Raw genomic sequence first — 20,057 nt, 5'->3', positions numbered from 1 at the left:
TCAGCCCAAGGTCCAGTTCTACCTGCACCACTAGTCAGTCATCTTAGAAGCAATGAAAGAATACGAAGAATGTGTTTTTAAAAACCCCGATTGGCCGCCCCACGATCTCCGCTTGCTTTGCAAGTGGACGCTCGGTCGTGGTTGATAGCGGCGGCACCCCGCCTTCTTGATAGTAACTTTGATTTCAGTGGAACTTCCAAGGCAACGTGCGTGGCGTTGTACTATGAAGCGGGCGGTGGGGGCGGGGAGACCATCTCTTTCTCTTCACCCCAACTCCAAGTTCTTCATCCGTCCCCCCGTCCCCCCCAAAGAGTCACCGGCCAAGATCCGTTAAGTTCGTCAGGCTTGAGGCTAGAAATACTTTGCACATTTACTCGAGAGTAAGCCAGATGAAAGTCGTGGGACTTGTCTCTAGTAGATACGCTTAGGATCGGGCTGGACGTCCCACTGAAACCAATGCAACAAGCGAACGAGGAAACAACTTCAGGAGGATCGGGACGGCCCAAATTTTATGCCCGTTCCTTATCTTCTTTCCAAGTCATGTGCTACTATTTTCGAACCCATCAGACTTCAGCAACTCTTTTTTTCTTTCCGTAACACGCTATTAAAACAAAATTAACACTGGTGGTCGTGGGGGGTGGGGGGTGGGGGGTGGAAGCTGCTTTGCGCAGTTATTCTCAGTCATGCAACTTCGAATCAGGGAAGAAGGATGAGATTCAAGATGGCTAAAACTTGCAGGGATGCTGCAGTATCAAATCATGTTTAGTTTTTTGACACTAAGATCTCATTTGATGAACCTGCATTCTCACTTATTTCCGTCCAGAGAGGCAAAAGATCGTCAGTTACAAACGGCAATTCTGTCGCAGCATCCGTGACATTGACCAACCATTTAGAAAGAAAGGAAAACTTATGCTGGGGCTGGATGCTAATGGGGAGTGAAAATCGGGACCAGCTCTTTAGGGTCACTGCGAAAGCAGAGGTGGGTTTTTTTTAAAACAAAACAAGACACGACACGACACGACACTGAATCACTACACGGGAACCAATCCCATTCCCTGACATGGCGCTCAGGATGTTGGATATCGGTCCATCAGCTAGTCAGACAAACAGAGCAGTACGAGAGCTACCAGGAACTGGAGGTGGGTTTGCTGTCCGAAGGTCCCCGATTCCCACCCCCTCGCCCGGTTTTCTCTGGCACTTGTTTCCCACCCCACCCCCACCCCCACCCCCGAGCATTTCCCACTGAAATCAACGGGATTCTATTTGAGGAGCAGCGGGGTGGTGGGGGGGGGGAGGCCGCTGTTCAGCCGGGGCTTCTGCGGCGAGACAAGCGAGCACCGCCGCCCTGGCTCCTGGGGGGAAGGGCGCCCTCTCTTCCGCCCCTGGCTTTGCCGGGGCGCGGGGGGGCGGGGCTGCCTCCCCGAGCGCCGCGGGGCGCCTGCTGCCCTGCCCCCTGCTCAGCCCTTGTTGCTGTCACCCGAGCATCCTTCCCGGATGGAGAGGGCCGGAGCGCCCGACACTTGGGGCGGCTGGCAGAGGCGGCAGCCTGCTCGGGCGCAGCCAGGCCGGCACCACGAGAGCTCTGCTGCCTGCAACGCAAGCTGCGGCGGCAGCGCCCAGGGACGGGGGGGGGCTTTCCTTTGGCAAAGCCCCTCCGAGGCAGACCTCTTGCAGGAGCTGCCAGCGTCGGTGACAGGGCGGCGGCGGCGGGGGGTGGAGAATGGGTCCCAGGGGGGCAATCAGACTTGAGACGAGCGATTTCTTTTTGGCTAAAAGGGAGGGGGGGAGTAAAGATATATAGATAGACTCTGAGCGAAGGTGAGGAGAGGGAGGGAGGGAGGGGGGGTCGAGCGCTAATTGCAGCCACCCGGGGGCACAGCCTGGCTGCCAGCCCCCCTCGACAGCAGCCAATATTTGGATAGCGTGTAATTTGTACAGCCTCCCCCCCGCCCCTCCTGAAATCTGAACCCGTCTCTGCCTGATGCCAATGAAATTAGCAGGAGATGCTTTGCCTCCGCCTAATTGCCTCGCCGCTTCCAAGCAGCAGGTCAGACGGACGCAGGCAGGACGGGAGCTTCGGCAACTTTGATCGGAGCCCACCCGCAAACTCAGCGGGGGCGGGGGCGGGGGCGGGGGGGACACCCACGACCGACGGCTCCCCACGCGATACCGACCTTGCCCCTAAATGACCGCGGCGTTTACTCAGTGGGTAGCGCTGTCGGGTATATGTGGCAAGCAGCGCAGGGAATCGTGCTCGGCCAGGGCTGTATGGCCCCAAAGAATAAGAGACCTTCGGTTTGCGATCGCCTAAACCATTTTGCTACAGTTATCGTTTCACACTGACCGAACTGAAGAGTGAGAGTCCATAACCACCATCTGGATAATCTGTAGCGCAGAGTCAAGTCCAGCAAGAAAGTAACGCTTCCTACCTTTTTCGTCGGAAGCGTGGGATAGCAATCATTTAAATAAACCAGTAGTATTTCCCTCTAGGTTGTTGTTGTTTTATCCCTTTTTGCGTCGAAAGCGACAGCTGTCTAGTCGTGTGTGTCTCCCCTCCCCCCTTCTAATAAAAAAGTGCTTGGAAGTTGGCTGTGTGTGTTTTGTTTTGCTGCCGCATTTGATTAGGAGTGGAAAAATCGGACCGGCCTAAACGCCGTTGATGACAACAGTTCAACACTGCGGAGGGTGCGCGCGCCAATAACGTGTGAATGAGAGGGCGAGCGGGGGTTGATGACCCGCTGCTGGCCATAGGCCCAAGAAACCTTTTCCTTCCCTTCCTGTTCCCCACTGACCCATGGTCGCCGCAGCCCCCTTTTAGGTTTGGCAGAGTGCTGCTCTCCGATCACGAAAATGCCGTAATGGGTGAGAAGTTCTCTTTTATTTTGGGAAGGCTGGCGAGTCGTATCCTGGCCCCAGAGTTGAGTTATTCAACCTGATCACTAGTTTTTACTACTCTTATCGCTGATCGCCTATTTAGTGATTCTATACGCTCTACAGAACGGCAGAACGGTACGGTTTACATACACCCCAGTCCCACACAGTTTCATTTGGAAGTAAAATTGCCCTCATTTCAATGGAACTTGCTTCTAGTTCCGTGTTGACTTGACAATGGGTTACAGAGAAATGGCCCTCCTAAACACAAAGGGAAAGTGTGCTGAAATTAGTAGGATTTACTTTAAAGGAAGATGGGATGTAATTTCACAGTCAGTTACCACGAAAATCAGCGACAGCATTGTCATCAACAGTTGGTGGTGGATCCCTCCGTACACCTCAATCCTAAAAACCGTTACTTTAAAAGTGTAGTCCAACTAAAGTCAGCAATAATTTATTCGGTATAGAGCATATCTTCATCAACTTCCTATCCCGATCCGCAGCCCGTTATGATCAGTGAGGTTTACGGTAGAAATCAGGCACAATCGGGATACCAGTTTAATTTTCTCCACCTTTTATTCTACCTTTGGCATTTCCATCATAGCCCTGTTTACTTGGAAGCAAGTCTTGTTGAGTCCGCTGGAACTTACTTCCCAGTAAATGTTTTTGAATAAGGAAAATTTGGTGGACTATCAGAAAAAGAAGGAAAAAAGCAGATTTCTATACAGCGCGATGTCTACTCCTGTCTACTCAGAAGTATGTCTCGCTGGAGGGCATTCCTAAGTAAATCTGCTTGGGATGGTAGCTTTCATAATTAACTTCACTAACGCTGCAATCCTTGCCATTCTTATTGGGGGCGTATTGAACACATTGGGGCTTACTTTGGAGTAAGCCTACCACGGTTTGAGCTGTGTTACTCACTAACCTCATTACTGGAGTACCTGTTATAACATGACGCAAAATAAATTCTAGCAATGGGTGTAATCGCTCTCTCTCTCTCTCTCTCTCTCTCTGTTTCCCCAACTGAGCCTAAGGCAGCCTTAGCCATTCCTAGGCAGAAATCTTCCCAAGCCCGTTCAGCGCAGGACTTCCAAAATAGGGATTGGGACCCCAATTTGGAGTCCTAACACGCCTTATAAGCGGCTCGTGGCTCTTATTTCGGCGGGGTGGTGAATCCGCTCTGGGTTTTGGTCAGAACCAGTCGGAACTCTAAAGGTGCTGTCTAAAGTGCGGAACCCTATTCTCAGAGTGGGTTCAGCACCTTGGATAGCTCCTCTGGAGTTCTGGCTGAAACCCAGAACGGATTCAGCGCCCTACCCAAATAGGAGCCACCAGCCTGCACAGAGTTTCCTTTGACGTCGCGCCTCGCTTCTAACACTAAGTGCCAGGCATGAGCCATACAAGAGGGGAGGAGGCATTCTTGGGTGGGGGTGCGGCGGGTGGGAACCGATTCCCAGGACAGACGCGAAGGCGAGATGCGTGTAGCTCGAGTGGCTGTGTGAGTGGTGGGCGCTGGGGAAGCGGAGAGGGGAGCGGGAGCCGTCTTACCCGGCAGCGCGAGAGAGGCGATTGAAGGGCCCCCTCCAGATTCGCATCGCCGCGCGTGTCCCTGGCCCCACCTCGTCCGCTTAAGGAGCGGAGTGGGGCGGGGGGAGCAGGCGACCGGCGGCTCCTCGCGTCCCCTAAGCCTCCGTCATGTGATGCTAAGGAAGCCGGAGCGAGGCGGGGGCTTCGGCACTCTGGCCAGGGACCGGCACAAAACTGAGCAGGGAAGCGCGCCGAGGCACAAACCCAGACGCCGACGCCGACGCCGCCTCCCAGCCCCCGCCGCCGCCTCTTTCTGCGCCTTTTTCTGCGGCGGCCAAGCGCTCCGGCCACTGCGACGCCCCGCGCTGCCTGGGGCGCCTTTCCCCGGACACTGGGAGGCGATCCCTCCCTCCGTGCCTCGCAGGCAGCTGGCAGCCGGGCCGAACTCTCCCACCCCCGCCCCCCAGCACCGCCCTCGGCCCGCCGCCCTCGGAAGCCCGCGCGCGCACGCCAGCTCTGCCCGGGCGGCAAAGCCCCGCCGCTCTTCCCGGCAGGCTCGCGGGACCCGGCCGGGCACACAGGGGCCGGGGGCGCTTTTGCTGAGCTCTCCGCCAGCGCCGCCGCCGCCTCCCCGGCGCCGGCTTGGTCCAGAGCCGGGAACTCTGCGGCGGGAAGGCCCGCCTCTTCGCGGGGCTCTCGGCGCTCTGGCTGAGCCGAGCCCGAGCCCGAGCCCAGCCCGAGCCCGAGCCGGCCGGAGAGCGAAGGCGGCCAAGCGCGGCGCACCGGGCCGGAAGGCCAAGTTTCTCCTAACTCGGAATCGAGGCCAAGCTGGGAGATGGAGCAGCCGAGGAGCGGCGCCGATTTCGTGACTACGGGTTAAAGCTCTTCCCGCCAGCAGGCAACGGGGTGGGGGTGAAGGGAGGAAAAGTTGCACATTTCTGTCCCGCCGGTAGCGGAGGGATGGTCGGAGACGCGGGATGGGCTCTTAGGAACCCGGGAAGCTGCCTTATACCGCGTCAGGCCATCAGGCCATCTTGCTCAGTGTTGTCGGCCCTGGCTGGCAGCGGCGCTCTTCCGAACCCTACCGGGAGATGCCGAGCATCGAACCTGTGACCCCCTGCAGGCGAAGCAGCTGCTCTACCCCCGAGCTACAGTCTCAAGCGGGCTTCCTCGGCGGAATATCCCTTTGGCACGAACAGGCTTTGCTTCGGAGCGAATGCGTGTAGCATCGGAGCGCCAGTCCTAGAGGGAACGTGTGAAGGCGGAGACCAGGGCTAATCGCGATCTCTATCGCCCTCTGGCAACCCAGATCCGCGGGACAAGACAAACGGGGCAGGAGTTTCGGGGGGGGCGGGGTTCCTTCCCTGGCGAGGCTTTGGCTGCAGGTCCACCAAGGGCTGCTGGAATGCCTGGGAGTGTTCTGACGAGACGCGGCGAGCGCCTGGACAGCTCCGTTGCCCCCGGGGCGTGATGAATGGACACCCATCCGGGGGGCCCAGGAGGTGATCCGAGCGCGTGGGTCCTTCTCGCGGCTCCGCCAGGCGGGCGGCGGCGGCGTGGGGCGGGCATGTGCCATGCCTCGCCCGGGCAAGAGCTCCTACAGTGACCAGAAGCCGCCCTACTCGTACATCTCGCTGACGGCCATGGCCATCCAGCACTCGGCCGAGAAGATGCTCCCGCTGAGCGACATCTACAAGTTCATCATGGAGCGCTTCCCCTACTACCGCGAGCACACGCAGCGCTGGCAGAACTCGCTGCGCCACAACCTCTCCTTCAACGACTGCTTCATCAAGATCCCGCGGCGGCCCGACCAGCCGGGCAAGGGCAGCTTCTGGGCGCTGCACCCGGACTGCGGGGACATGTTCGAGAACGGCAGCTTCCTCCGGCGCAGGAAGCGCTTCAAGGTGCCGCGGCCCGAGCCCCACATGCCGGCGGCGGGCAAGGCCGGCGGCGTGCTGCACCCGCACCTCAGCCACTACTTCCACCCGCAGCCGCCGCCGCCGCCGCCCCTCCAGCCCCCGGCTGCGGGCAAGGGCCATCCGGACTCCACGGTGGCGGCCGTCGCCGCCGTCGGACGCTTGCCGCAGTTCCCGCCCTACAGCCCCGCGCCCGGCTTCAAGCACCCCTTCGCCATCGAGAACCTCATCGGGCGAGACTACAAGGGGGTCCTGCAGGGCGGCGGGCTGCCGCTGGCCTCGGTGATGCACCACCTGGGCTACCCGGTGGCCGGCCAGCAGATCAGCACCATGGTCAGCTCCGTGTGGCCCCACGTGGGCGTGATGGAGCCCGTCGGCGGCATGCCCCTGGCCGCCGGGGAGTACGGACCCTTCGGCGTGCCGGTCAAGGCCCTCTGCCACCCTCCGCCCACACAGACGCTGCCGGCCATCCCCGTGCCCATCAAGCCCACCCCGGCCATGCCCCCAGCCGCTGCCATCCCTGCCCTGGCAGTCAGCCAGGCGACGCAGCAGCAGCAGCAGCAGCTCTGCCCGGCGGCCGCGTCGCCGAGCTCGTCTTCTTCCCTCCATGAACAGACGCCGCCAAACTCCTCCGAGGGCAAAAGCGCCCTACATTCCGCCTTGGTGCACGCCTAAAAAGGGGGCGCGGAGAGAGGACACTGAGGCGCACATCCTGTAGGAAACACGTGCATAGGGCAAAGCATGGCCCTGGCCAGTGGGGAGTGTTTGGGGAAAACATTGTTTTGTTGTTGTTGTTGTTATTTTATTATTTTTTATTATTATTAACGATGATCTGAATTCTTCTGAAGTCTGTATTTTAATTGTTGTACAATCAGAGTGTTGAGAGCCAGGTTCAGGTAAGAGTTTCTGTGTTATATGTTTACCATAATAAACTCAAAAGTAATTATGTTAATTTTTCTAGGTATCTTGGGAGATAGCTTAAGCTGACTTTGACTTGAATTGCTATACAAAACGACTCCCCAAACTTCAGGATCCAATCCTAAAACTGCAACCCTTCACATTCTAAGTTCCACTGAAGTCACTGGGGCAGCAAGACAATGTGTACAGAATTAGGATGTAAAATTTTCACCCCTAGGCCACTTACTTGGAAGTAAGTTCCAGTTAATCAATACAATGCTTCATCATAAGAGAAGTGCCAAATTACTTTCCTACATGCACACATATTGGAGTCCTAGTGGAGACTCAGGCAGACTTATTTTCATGTAAACATATTTTAGAATGGGGTGTTCTTGAAGAAAGTCCACTTGGTATTTTCCAGGAAATTCATGCCCAGGAAAGTATTTTAGCATGGCGGTCTATGAGTGCAATCCAGAGCTATAAAAACAAACAACAAAACACACACACACAACTAGAATATTGCCATTGGCTTGTATCCTATGAGATGTACCATGACATCTTTTACTGGGATTCCTTCTGTTAGCTTAAGAGTAGGCAAGCTTGAGTTACATAGAACTCTTCATCAGCCAGCCTAACACTGCCTATCCCAAACTACTAAGAATAGATCAAACATGTGGCAAGTAGCAAGCCAAGAAGATGGAGAACAGGTACTTCGAAAAATTAGCCAGTATCAAACTAAGGATGACACAGAGCAGAACAAACCATGGCTATAGATGGATGAGATTCATTTGGAATTTGCTGCTCTTGGTCTTGTTACAACTTTGTGAACTAAAATTTTGGAAACCTAATATACTGAAACAGTATGGCTGGAATTTCCCAGTAACAACAGAATTTTTAAACTAAGCTGTGCATTATGGATTGAGAGAACTACAAATGTACTTTATATAACTGTTTTGATATCCATCTCAGATTTATATTGAGCTGCGACTTCTTTTCCCCCTGAAATGGTGCCCTAAGCTATTAGTGTTGACAATAGCAAGCAATAAGAGATTAAAAAGTAAACTTAAAAAGGAGAAATGACCAGAGATTAAAAGGGGAAATCGTTTAAACCCAAAGGGCTGTTTTTTATAGCCTTTGAAAATTGTGAAAATTTTGTCATATGAAAGTAAAGAGATGAATAATTGGAGTGAAACATTTCACATAGAGCCCTTTAGTGAGGTTTATGCATTCGATGTAATATTGTTGTGTAAATGTGGAAGACCTGTCCTATCATTTCCCTGTTCTGAAAACATTTTTTTTTAAATTCTCCTGCTTGTGGATAATGTTTATCACAACACGTTTATTGTTCCTACTGGTATATATCGCTCTTTTATACATGTGGCTTTGCTCTGTGCTTATCCCACTTGAGTGTGAAAACTAAATGCTGATGGAAGAGAAGTATCCGAAAAAGTTTTCTATCAAAAACAACAACAACCCTCTTACATGAGAAGCACTTTACACAGGGAAAAAAAACCCTCCTGTGAGAGGAGGGAATGATCAAGCAGAGATTTCTGGAGGTCAGCTTTTGAGCTTTGCTTTTGGTCCCAGCTGGTTTGTGAATTACTGTTGTTGCAGCCTTACTGTACACCATTGTTTTCATTAAAATGGCTTGTTGGCTTCCTTGTTCTAACCCTGATACTTAGGGTTTCTTTTCTTCCCTTAAAGAAAGTGGTGTTCGTCATAACATAACTGTGCACATTAGAAATCTTTCTGATGCCATAGTATAGTTTGGGGTGTGTACTCTTGAACTGAGGAATAACTGATCTACAATTTAACCACTTTGGTCAAAGGACTGAGGTTTAGGTCACAACAAACCCTCTGAAGTCCTATTTCAAAATGCATTGGTTTGTATGGATTGAGGCATATTTTGGAGGGGAAATCTCTACCCTCCAGTCCAGTGTCATCTTTCTTTTACACCCCAGTCTAAGCACAGGTGCCTGGAAGGAAGTCCCATTTATTTCAAGAGTACTGACTATTAAGTTAATATGCTTGGTATGAGGGTGCCAGGCAGCTAATTCTCCTAAGAGCTCTTGTTTGTCTTAAGCTCAAATATGCATCATATCTCGGCAAATGGAAGAAAGTGTGTGTGTGTGTGTGTGAGAGAGAGAGAGAGAGAGAGAGAGAAAAGAGTCCATTTTAAAGGGATAAAGTGAGTCTGCTCTTTCTTTCTGAAAGTATAGGTGGGAAGGGTGTGTGTGTGTGTAAAGGCCAATCTTTGATTTTACTGAAGTAAAACAACAACATGTTTTCTACATTGTAGGAATGGCCTATTCAGAACCTTTTGCTCTTCATTCTAGCCTAGAATGTATTAATCCCTAACTACAGTCATTAATCCCTAACTAGAAAGTCAAGCTAAAGCCGCAAAGCTACAATCCTGCATGGAAGCAAGTTCCATTGTACTTAGTGGGATGTCTTTCTAAATAAAGGTGTTCTGGCCAGGATGGGGGTGATGACACCCAAATCTGATGCTGGACAGCTAGTGGCTTAAACCTTTGTCTTATCTAGTTTAAGGCTCTAGTCTAAGTCTGTGACCATAACCCTTACTCATTGGAATGGGCCTTGCTTATGAATAAATGTGTATTCATAATACACATGGGTACGGCTGGGGTATAATATTTGAGTTCCAAATACGGTTACAGGGAAGCAAGCACCATTCATTTGCTTTGCAAATCTTGGCATTCCATCCCAATTATTTATGCAAAAGTGTTGTTGATTTTAATGGCTTTTTAAAATTTTCATCTCTGAAATAAATGTGTTTATGGTTAGAGTATCCAAAAGGGAACCCTATTCTTTTCTTCATGGCCTCCTCTGATAATATCTTTGTTTCCTTGAGTGTCTGGTCACTTTTGAGTTAGCAGGAATCTCATGTCATCATTCAGTTTTTGATGCAACAATTATACCCAAATTGCAAACTGGCAAATATGTTTTTAAAATCTTGAAACCTGAGCAGAAGGTCTATATTGTATTTCCCACTGGATTTTGTCTGTTGATCAGGCTAATGAAGTTTAATATTGTGATAAGATTATATGTTAGCTGCTCCTAAATCCATTCAAACTCTTTTAAAACTGGAAATGTTCATCCACATCTAATAATTCATTTTAAGGCCAATTCAACTATAATTTGATGTAAATGTGGCTCTTCTTGTATGTCACAGGTTTGCATCAAGTTTCAGGAATGAAGTGGAGGTGATTTTGACTCTTTCCTCAATTTTTAAAAATGAATGGCTTTTGTATTTTGTTTTCTACATTGCTAATTTCAGCTAGTTTGTCTCCTAACAAAGAAGGAATTAGGGCATCTTGAACACAGAACTGGCTTTCACTGGCTTCAGTAGGAATATAATCTGATTTCATAGTTTTATATTGTTTAAAGAGATTCATTGACTTCTAAATTGCTTTATCTAAACAAGGTGTGTGTGTGTGTGCGCGCGCGCGCGCACGTGCACGCTGTTTATCATCACATTTATTTGAAGAGTAAGGAGGCTGAAGAAGCAGAACTCAGGAAAAGAATGAGAACTTGGAAGCTGCTTGATAATTGCATCAAGTGTTTAAAATTGTGAGGTACTTGGGAATATTAATCTAAAATACGTTTAAAAACTAAGAAAAAAGCAAAAGTAGTTGACAGAACATCATCTATGGATAGTGGACCCATCACTTCAGCCACTGTAGGCAATGGGCCATTTTGCCTTCCCAGCAGTGACAGGCTGAATAGAATCCCTGAATAGAATTCCCTCGATATTAACAGTAGTGACTCTGGATTATTTTCTTGCTTTGTTTTCAAGTGGATCAGAAACAGGTTGTACTCTGATGGCAAGTACAGGTAAATCACAGCATATCTTCGGTATGGAAGTTCAGTTCTTAACACAGCTGATGAGTAGTCTTTTCCTCATCACTATTCATAACAGGAAGACCCTGCTTCTTGTTATTATCGCTGGAGTTAGACTCTCTTTGTCTGAAAAGAGATGGCATTCATATTGGGTTATCCTTGTAATGGAAGGTATAGTTAATTTCCGTATAGAAAAATGCTGAATAAAATGGGTTCGTTCCCAGTTTAAATAGATTTAATTATAATCCCTTCTTCCCGTTTGAAGCTGAGTGAAGGAGACGAAGCAAGAGATAAAGAAGTGTGATGCTGAAATTGAAAGCTTCTCCCCAAAACAGAGAAAAAATTTGGGCAATTCAGGCTAGTAGCAGGGAGAGTTTCGTTACTGAGCCTAAGGAGCAAAGAAGGGACAGGAAGAACTCGCTACATTTCTGATCAACTGCCTCACGATCTCCGCTGTGGCTCATAACTTACTCTGGCAGTGGGTGGCTCCACATTGCAAATGCCTTGAAAGTAACTTTCAGAGGAACTTCTAACTTAACCTGCCTGGCATGGCAGCGCGCAGCTTACCGTTGTGGGGGGGGGGGGAGAGAGAGAGAGAGAGAGAGAGAGACCCCCAATCTGTTCTTTTCATCCTAGCTTCACAATCTTGCGCCCCGTCTCGAGAGGCACTGGTCCGGATCCGTTAACGTTCGTCATGATTCAGGTTTGAAATATCTTGCGAACTTACTTGAGGGTAAGGCAGATTAAAGTCGTGGGGCTTTTTCCATAGGATCGGGTTGTACGTCCAACTGAAGCCAACGCAACAGGATTATCAGAACTTTCGCTGGATCGGGGTCGAACAGTCCTCGTCCTGTCTTAAACAGGACTTCCTTCCAAGTAACGTGGCACGATACAGAAATGCAATCTTGCCTTTCCTTCCTTTATAATTTCTATAAACAAATTAACACAAACAGCGCTTCTTAAAAGAGGTGCCTTACTCAAGCCCCCACCTTAATTTGATTTAGGGTAGGGGGGCGATGACCAAAGCACCCCGGGGGGTCCAAATCGCAATTTCAAAACCAGATTTTCTGACACTAAGATCTGATGTAGAAAGAACCAGCATTCTTCTGACACGTAGCACCGCCGGATTTCAATGCATTCTAAAATCCTTCATTCGAGAAGGACTGGCAAATTTAAGGTTGTGTGAGACACCCCATCTAATGTTGTGTCGTGCATTGGGAAAGCAATAACCTTAAGCTGCCTGAGCATTATTTGGGTTGGACTTCATACATCAAAAAGGGAGGAAAAAATATGGCCAGTACTACCAATCGAACTTGACTTCGGGTATTTCCTAAGACGAGGATTTCCATACAGAGAGGCAAAAGATCGTCAGTTACAAACGGCAATTCTGTCGCAGCATCCGTGACATTGACCAACCATTTAGAAAGAAAGGAAAACTTATGCTGGGGCTGGATGCTAATGGGGAGTGAAAATCGGGACCAGCTCTTTAGGGTCACTGCGAAAGCAGAGGTGGGTTTTTTTTAAAACAAAACAAGACACGACACGACACGACACTGAATCACTACACGGGAACCAATCCCATTCCCTGACATGGCGCTCAGGATGTTGGATATCGGTCCATCAGCTAGTCAGACAAACAGAGCAGTACGAGAGCTACCAGGAACTGGAGGTGGGTTTGCTGTCCGAAGGTCCCCGATTCCCACCCCCTCGCCCGGTTTTCTCTGGCACTTGTTTCCCACCCCACCCCCACCCCCACCCCCGAGCATTTCCCACTGAAATCAACGGGATTCTATTTGAGGAGCAGCGGGGTGGTGGGGGGGGGGAGGCCGCTGTTCAGCCGGGGCTTCTGCGGCGAGACAAGCGAGCACCGCCGCCCTGGCTCCTGGGGGGAAGGGCGCCCTCTCTTCCGCCCCTGGCTTTGCCGGGGCGCGGGGGGGCGGGGCTGCCTCCCCGAGCGCCGCGGGGCGCCTGCTGCCCTGCCCCCTGCTCAGCCCTTGTTGCTGTCACCCGAGCATCCTTCCCGGATGGAGAGGGCCGGAGCGCCCGACACTTGGGGCGGCTGGCAGAGGCGGCAGCCTGCTCGGGCGCAGCCAGGCCGGCACCACGAGAGCTCTGCTGCCTGCAACGCAAGCTGCGGCGGCAGCGCCCAGGGACGGGGGGGGGCTTTCCTTTGGCAAAGCCCCTCCGAGGCAGACCTCTTGCAGGAGCTGCCAGCGTCGGTGACAGGGCGGCGGCGGCGGGGGGTGGAGAATGGGTCCCAGGGGGGCAATCAGACTTGAGACGAGCGATTTCTTTTTGGCTAAAAGGGAGGGGGGGAGTAAAGATATATAGATAGACTCTGAGCGAAGGTGAGGAGAGGGAGGGAGGGAGGGGGGGTCGAGCGCTAATTGCAGCCACCCGGGGGCACAGCCTGGCTGCCAGCCCCCCTCGACAGCAGCCAATATTTGGATAGCGTGTAATTTGTACAGCCTCCCCCCCGCCCCTCCTGAAATCTGAACCCGTCTCTGCCTGATGCCAATGAAATTAGCAGGAGATGCTTTGCCTCCGCCTAATTGCCTCGCCGCTTCCAAGCAGCAGGTCAGACGGACGCAGGCAGGACGGGAGCTTCGGCAACTTTGATCGGAGCCCACCCGCAAACTCAGCGGGGGCGGGGGCGGGGGCGGGGGCGGGGGGGACACCCACGACCGACGGCTCCCCACGCGATACCGACCTTGCCCCTAAATGACCGCGGCGTTTACTCAGTGGGTAGCGCTGTCGGGTATATGTGGCAAGCAGCGCAGGGAATCGTGCTCGGCCAGGGCTGTATGGCTTGCTGCGTAACGGTGAACTGAACCCAGGTGGCAGTTGTGTGAACGTCCGTGTGCGTATTTTCTTCTCAAAAGTGCTGGGAAATTGGGTGTGTGTGTGTGTGTTTTGCTCCCGTATCCTGAGTATTTTCCCCTTCTGCATTTGTTTAGGAGTGGAAAGATCAAAGCAGGCTAGAAGCCTTTCATTTTATTTCATTTCTTACATTTCTATACCGCCCCATAGCAAAAGCTCTCCGGTCGGTTTACAAAGATATCAACAATTAATGAGCCTTGATGTCAACAATCGAACACCGCGAAGGAGGCGGACTCTGAATATGCGTGCGAGCGGGGGCTGCTGACAGCAGCTCCCAGAAACCTTTTCCTCCGGCTCCCCACTGACCCAGGCAAAGCGTGGTCACCGCAGCCTCCTTTTAGCTCCGGCCTCCGCAGGGCTGCTCTCCGTCAATCGCATAGCGGGTGAGAAGCACGGAACCCTCTTGCTCTCTGGCCTGCCGAGGCTGGCGAGACCGCGTTTCTCTCCAGAGCGGAATTCCCCCCATCACGCCCCCTTCTCACGACTGCCACTCCTTAACGCTTACTTCGTGTTCTATCTCCGCCCTTCCCAACCCGGTGCTCTCCAGATAGGTTTGGTCCACGATGCCCACCATCCCCATCCAGCTGCGCTTGGTGGGCGTTGTAGTCCAACACCTCTAGAGGGCACCAGGCAGGGGAAGGCTGCCTGGTCTGTACGCTCCGGAGAACGTCATAGTCACCGGCGCTCTCTCTGTTCCACCCCAGCGCCCTGCTGGAGAGAGGGGCGACCTTTCAGCCTCGACTCGCCATGCCCTCGCCCGCTGGGGGCGATCGGTGCCTTCCTGCGCGCCCCCCCCCCCCCCAGCTCAGTTAAGGGATAGGAAGGAAGACGCCGCTCGTGTGGCGCGGCGGGCGCGTGGGCGCTCGCTATGCCCGGATCGCCACAAAACAGAGCTGCGTCGAGCCCTTCCAGCCCCAGCCGCCGCCCTTTCTGCGCCGCCGAGGCCCCGCGCTGCCTGGGACGCCTTTCCCGGGACACTGGCAGGCGATCCCTCCCTCCGTGCCTCGCAGGGAGCCGGCAGCCAGGACGACCTCCCGCCCTCGGCCCGCCGCCCTCGGAAGCCCGCGCGCGCACGCCAGCTCTGCCCGGGCGGCAAAGCCCCGCCGCTCTTCCCGGCAGGCTCGCGGGACCCGGCCGGGCACACAGGGGCCGGGGGCGCTTTTGCTGAGCTCTCCGCCAGCGCCGCCGCCGCCTCCCCGGCGCCGGCTTGGTCCAGAGCCGGGAACTCTGCGGCGGGAAGGCCCGCCTCTTCGCGGGGCTCTCGGCGCTCTGGCTGAGCCGAGCCCGAGCCCAGCCCGAGCCCGAGCCCGAGCCGGCCGGAGAGCGAAGGCGGCCAAGCGCGGCGCACCGGGCCGGAAGCCGGGTAGCGGAACTCCCGCCTAACGGCGCCGCCCTACAGTATCTGCTCGGAAGTAGGCCCCAGTGAGCTCCACGAAGCTCACGCCCAGGTGAGCGTGGCTGCAGTGGGCCGCGTCCCCACCGGCTGTAGGACTGAGGCAAGGGCGGCAAGCAGAATGTGGCGGCCGAATCCGGAGATCCTAGAGAGTCGCATTTCAGACAGGGATGGAGGCGCCCCGCGTTGTCTTCCTCTACCAAGCTTCCTGCAAGTAAAGAACTAACGCAGAGGGGAAAGGTCGTATCACTTGCTTCTGGGCTAGTTTTCTGATTGCAGGGTTTGGGGTTGTTTTTTTTAATGTACGGCAGCATTCAAACGCATGTTCCCCTCAGTCTGGGAGGCCAGGGCCCACTCTCATGCCTCCCCCCCGCTCCCATCTCATTCAGCTGCAAATGTAGACTAGGCCGGAATAGTCAGAGTTAGTGGTGGTCTAGTTGCTATGAGTTAAATTTCTTCCCAGCCGCAGATTATTGGGTCAGGACAAGGGTAGGAGGTGAAGAGGAAGAGAAGGAAAAAGAAGTCTTTGCAGTCATCAGTGTAAAACCAATGGCTTCTGTTTCTGTTCAACCAATGGTGGAGTGATTGTGAAGGACCCTGAGTCTTAATTATGCTTGCAACTGTCTTATTAGGAAAACTGTATTCTTGTGCCCCTGAGGAAGGTCTAACTGAAATGCATTGGGCATTTTGTTGTTTTATTACATTTTGTATTTTTCTGGTACCATTTTGAGGCTGGCCTTGCTTCCTTTTCTTGCGGTGGGTGTTGTCCACCCCACTCTTCTGGGTTTTTTTCTTTCGGCCTTAATGCAACCAGGCCCGGGAAGTAGCTTGGCCAGAGTTGGACTCCATAATTGTAACACTCAATATAGCCTAGTGTTCTGTTTGGTCAGATGCTATGGCTAATTTTCAGCTTGTGAAGCCTGAAGACATGGACAGACTGCTTGAAGGTTTGAAACCAGAGGTGCCAGCAAAGATCTCTTAGCTCAGGCTTGGAAACAAACTTTGAGGGCACTATAAACCTGCCTCACAATGAGACCCCCAAGCCCTTCTCTGTCTCTGATTAAAATCCATGGTGGAGATGAATTGCTACCTCCAGCCCCTCACCCCACCCACCTTGCCATCAGATTGGTTTAGAATTTTTTAAAAAAACATGTCCATTATTTTTTTCCACAAAACTTGAGAAATTTCTGGACCAAACTGAGGAGAGCTTTGAAGAGTGTACCTGTCTGCCATCTGTGTTCTTCAACATTGCTCTTCCTGGCTACTGACTAGCATTAAATTTGCCATTTTGGGACAAGGTATTGGAATGGGTGGTGGAAGGTATCAGGTAGTTCAAGTTCAGGTAGTCCTGGATAATACGGGTTGTTTAAAATTAAGATCCATTCCAATCTGATCTCCATCCTAATTTCAGGACAGAATTGACTTAGTTGCCACAGCAGATGACTTGTGCTGGAGACAGACAGGTGAGATGCAACCCTGTTGATTCTCCTGAAGTTCTCAGCAGCTTTCAATACCAGCAGCCATGGTATTTTTCAGGGTTACCTTGGTGGGATGGGGCTTGGAGACATGGTGGTATAGTGGCTCCAATCCTTTCTGGAGGGTTGTTCCAGAAGGTGGTTCTTGTGTTCTGTCCCGTGGCTGCTTACCTATGGCACATATGGACAACCCCTGATCTGCCAGTCACATGCAGCTCTCAGAGGAATTCAGTGTGGCCTGCCCCAGGTGCCCAAGCTGCCACTGCCAAATTTGTCCTCCCCCCTGCCATTGCTTCTGTGATTTTGTAGGGGAAGATGGCATGCAGGGATGGCTCTCTTCATGCACCACCTTCCCCAGTACAATTGTGCTCTTGACAATCTGACAGATAGCTGTTTGGCCAGCTGTAGGGGGACGATTGAAGCACAATCATGCCTTCATCACTGGGATCTCCAGGTAGGGCAAGGAAAGAATCCTGTCTGAAGCCCTGCCCATCAATGCTGACAGTGCTGGCCTACATGGACCACCAGGCTGACTCAGTAGAAGGTAGCTTCCTATGCATCTGCCAAACAGCTGTCGAGAGTGCAATTTAAATGGGGAAGAAGCCACATGAGGACAGTCATCCTTGCACACAGACTTTCCCATTTAATCATGCACTTTTCGCTCCCAGCTGATTGGTGATAGGAGGGAGGTACAAAATGAACTCAGTGTGGAGGCATGCTGAGATGTTGGGGGGCAGGAAGAATGTGTGTGAGAGCGAAAGTATTACTGCGGGGGTGCACTTGTATGAGGGTGCATTTGTGAGGGGGGATGGGAGAGGGGGCAGGGTATGCTTTTGTGCGTTCATCTGCATGCATGTGTTATGTGTGCAGGTGTAGTTGTGTGCGGACACTGTGTGACCCTGAAGCACTGCTGCATGTGACCCTCAGGGGCAAAAAGGCTGACTTACAGGGTGCTTTGGGATTCCATCTTGTCCCCTGTGCTTTTCAACATCTAAATGAAACTTCTGGGAGAGGTGATCCCGAGTATCAGTGATAACTGAGAAGTTATCAGTGTGCTGATGGTATTCACCTCTACTTTTTGTTTCTACTAAGTAATCCCAGAGAGGTATGAAACCTGTGTTTAGAGGCAACTTTGAGATGGATTAAAGTGAAGACACAAAGGAGATGCTGATGGTTGGCAAATCTGCTGATGGAGGTGTTCAATCTGATTGGAATGGGCTTGCACTCCACCTGAAAAATTGTCCACAGTTTCAGAATTCTCTGGGACCCAACATTGTCTATCATCGGGTATGGATTTAATTGAGCTGATATCAGTGGCTGTAGCTACTGCAGCTCTAATCCAATCCCACCTAATCTTCCCTTCCCTTCTGCTATGTTAAGGTACAAACCAAGTACTGACAAGTTTGGTTCCTGTGTTGTTTTGGAAGATGAAATATTTGCAGAAAATTTAAACAATGGCCACAGACTCTGAGAAGTCCACATGATTTGCACTGCACAGGTGTGTACCCTAGTGTAGCTAAGCTTCATAATTTTGCTCCAGATTAATCATTTCTGTGTCATACCCTTTGCTATAACTAATTTGAGTACATACAATTAAATCAATTCCCTGATGCTGCAGTCTTTACTTATGCAAATCTCACATTGCATTCAGTCAGCTAGCTATGAATGTTGATCACCATCGTTGGCTTTTCCTTTGCAGTTGGTACTTCAGATTGGTACTATTCGATAAGAATCTTTAAGTGTTTAATAAAATATTGAATGTGAGAAATAAAATGCATATGTATTATTACTGCCGTTCTTCATGAGAAATGGGAATGGATAATATAGCACAACTCTTCGCATATTTGCTCATTTGAAGAATTTGGATCCATCTTTAGTCTCATATAAAAGGCTACAAATATATTTAAGACAGCCTTCCCCATCCTGGTGTCCTCCAGATGTTTTAGACTACAACTTCCAGCATTCCTGACCATTGGCCATGCTGGCTGGGGATGATGGGAGTCAAAGTCCAAAAGACCTGGTTGGGGAAGGCTGGTTTAAGATAATAAAGCCTTCTCTAATTTCACAAAGGAGGTGGGATTTCAAACAGTCGTTCAACTGAAAATAATAATAGTGCTAAGTTATAGTAATACACACATGGCCTGTAGTACTGGAGCCATTCCAATATTAAGATTTCACTGGATTATGAGTTGAACATTTTTAATATTTTCATTTCTTTATCTTTTGCACATCCGGCCACATGACCATGGAAGCATCTTCGGACAGCGCTGGCTCTTCGGCTTAGAAATGGAGATGAGCACCACCCCCTAGAGTTGGACACGACTGGCTGGGGACACCTTTACCTTTATAGAAGTTTTAAATTATTGATCTGTGTCCCAAAGGATTCATAGCACTATCTATCCACATACACTCATTTCTGTGGAGAGCTTGGGTCCCAGCAGAACAGGAGCCCATCCCACTCTTCTTTTTTCTCTCATCCTTGAATATAAGATCTGTTAAAGGCAGGAGAGATCATTCCAAGCCCCTCCCTACTTTTAGGCAGAATGATGTGACTGCCTCAGGCAGCAGAGGATTCAGGGGAGTGTTGGAAGAGAGAGCTAGAGGATTTTCTTGTTGTTGTTCAGTCGTTAAGTCGTGTCCGACTCTTCGTGACCCCATGGACCATAGCACGCCAGGCCTTCCTGTCCTGCGCTCTCTCCCGGGGCGTGCTCAAGTCCTTATTCATTGCATCGGTGATGCTATCTAGCCATCTCATCATCTGCTGTCCCCTTTTCCTTTTGCCTTCAGTCTTTCCCAGCATCAGGGTCTTTTCCAGTGAGTTTTCTCCTCGCATTAGGTGGCCAAAATATTGGAGCTTCAGCTTCAGAATCTGTCCTTCCAATGAGCAGTCAGGGTTGATTTCCTTTAGGATCGACTGATTTGACCTCCTTGCAGTCCAGGGGACTCGTAAGAGTCTTCTCCAGCACCACAGTTTGAAAGCATCAATTTTTTGGCGCTCAGCCTTCCTTATAGTCCAGCTCTCACATCCATACATTACTACTGGGTGGGAACCGTCTTGTTTTTCACCTTAAGCAGCAATATGTGTTGGGTGGGCCTTGGATAACTTCATATTTCCCAGCAGGATCTAGCTATCTTTGTTTATGATAGCATTTGAGTGGGATTTAAAGTGCCCAAACACCACCCAGAAAATAAGTAATAAGCATGGAAGAATTCATTTATACTTTTCAGGCATCTCAT

The 20,057-nt window shown here is 51.3% G+C and overlaps 1 protein-coding gene and 1 long non-coding RNA gene across 3 annotated transcripts; both read left to right on the top strand.

Moving 5' to 3' along the window:
* Positions 1-5,972: 5,972 nt before the first annotated feature.
* Positions 5,973-6,989, top strand: FOXB2 (forkhead box B2). Of its 2 annotated transcripts, XM_084832120.1 has the most exons (2): positions 5,973-6,449; positions 6,486-6,989. In XM_084832120.1, the coding sequence occupies exons 1-2, from the start codon at positions 5,973-5,975 to the stop codon at positions 6,987-6,989; spliced, it is 981 nt and encodes a 326-aa protein (XP_084688246.1). The 2 variants fall into 2 exon arrangements, with proteins under 2 accessions (XP_084688246.1, XP_084688245.1); XM_084832119.1 differs by having other exon boundaries at positions 5,973-6,989.
* An 8,533-nt stretch (positions 6,990-15,522) lies between these two features.
* LOC146352522 (uncharacterized) lies at positions 15,523-18,287 on the top strand. Its single transcript, XR_014787749.1, has 3 exons — positions 15,523-15,559; positions 16,757-16,808; positions 18,201-18,287. It is a non-coding gene; the product is annotated as an uncharacterized LOC146352522 (long non-coding RNA).
* The last annotated feature ends 1,770 nt before the right edge of the window (positions 18,288-20,057 follow it).

The sequence above is a fragment of the Heloderma suspectum genome, chromosome 2 (genome assembly GCF_057233095.1).
Source record: "Heloderma suspectum isolate Gila_16-S chromosome 2, 16-S_ref, whole genome shotgun sequence".
NCBI lineage: Eukaryota > Metazoa > Chordata > Lepidosauria > Squamata > Helodermatidae > Heloderma > Heloderma suspectum.
Note: the sequence above shows the minus strand (reverse complement) of the source record. Positions and strands in the feature narration are given on the sequence as shown.

Excerpts from the sequence above, each read along its gene's own strand:
- FOXB2 (XM_084832119.1), top strand. The coding sequence starts at position 5,973 with ATGCCTCGCCCGGGCAAGAGCTCCTACAGTGACCAGAAGCCGCCCTAC.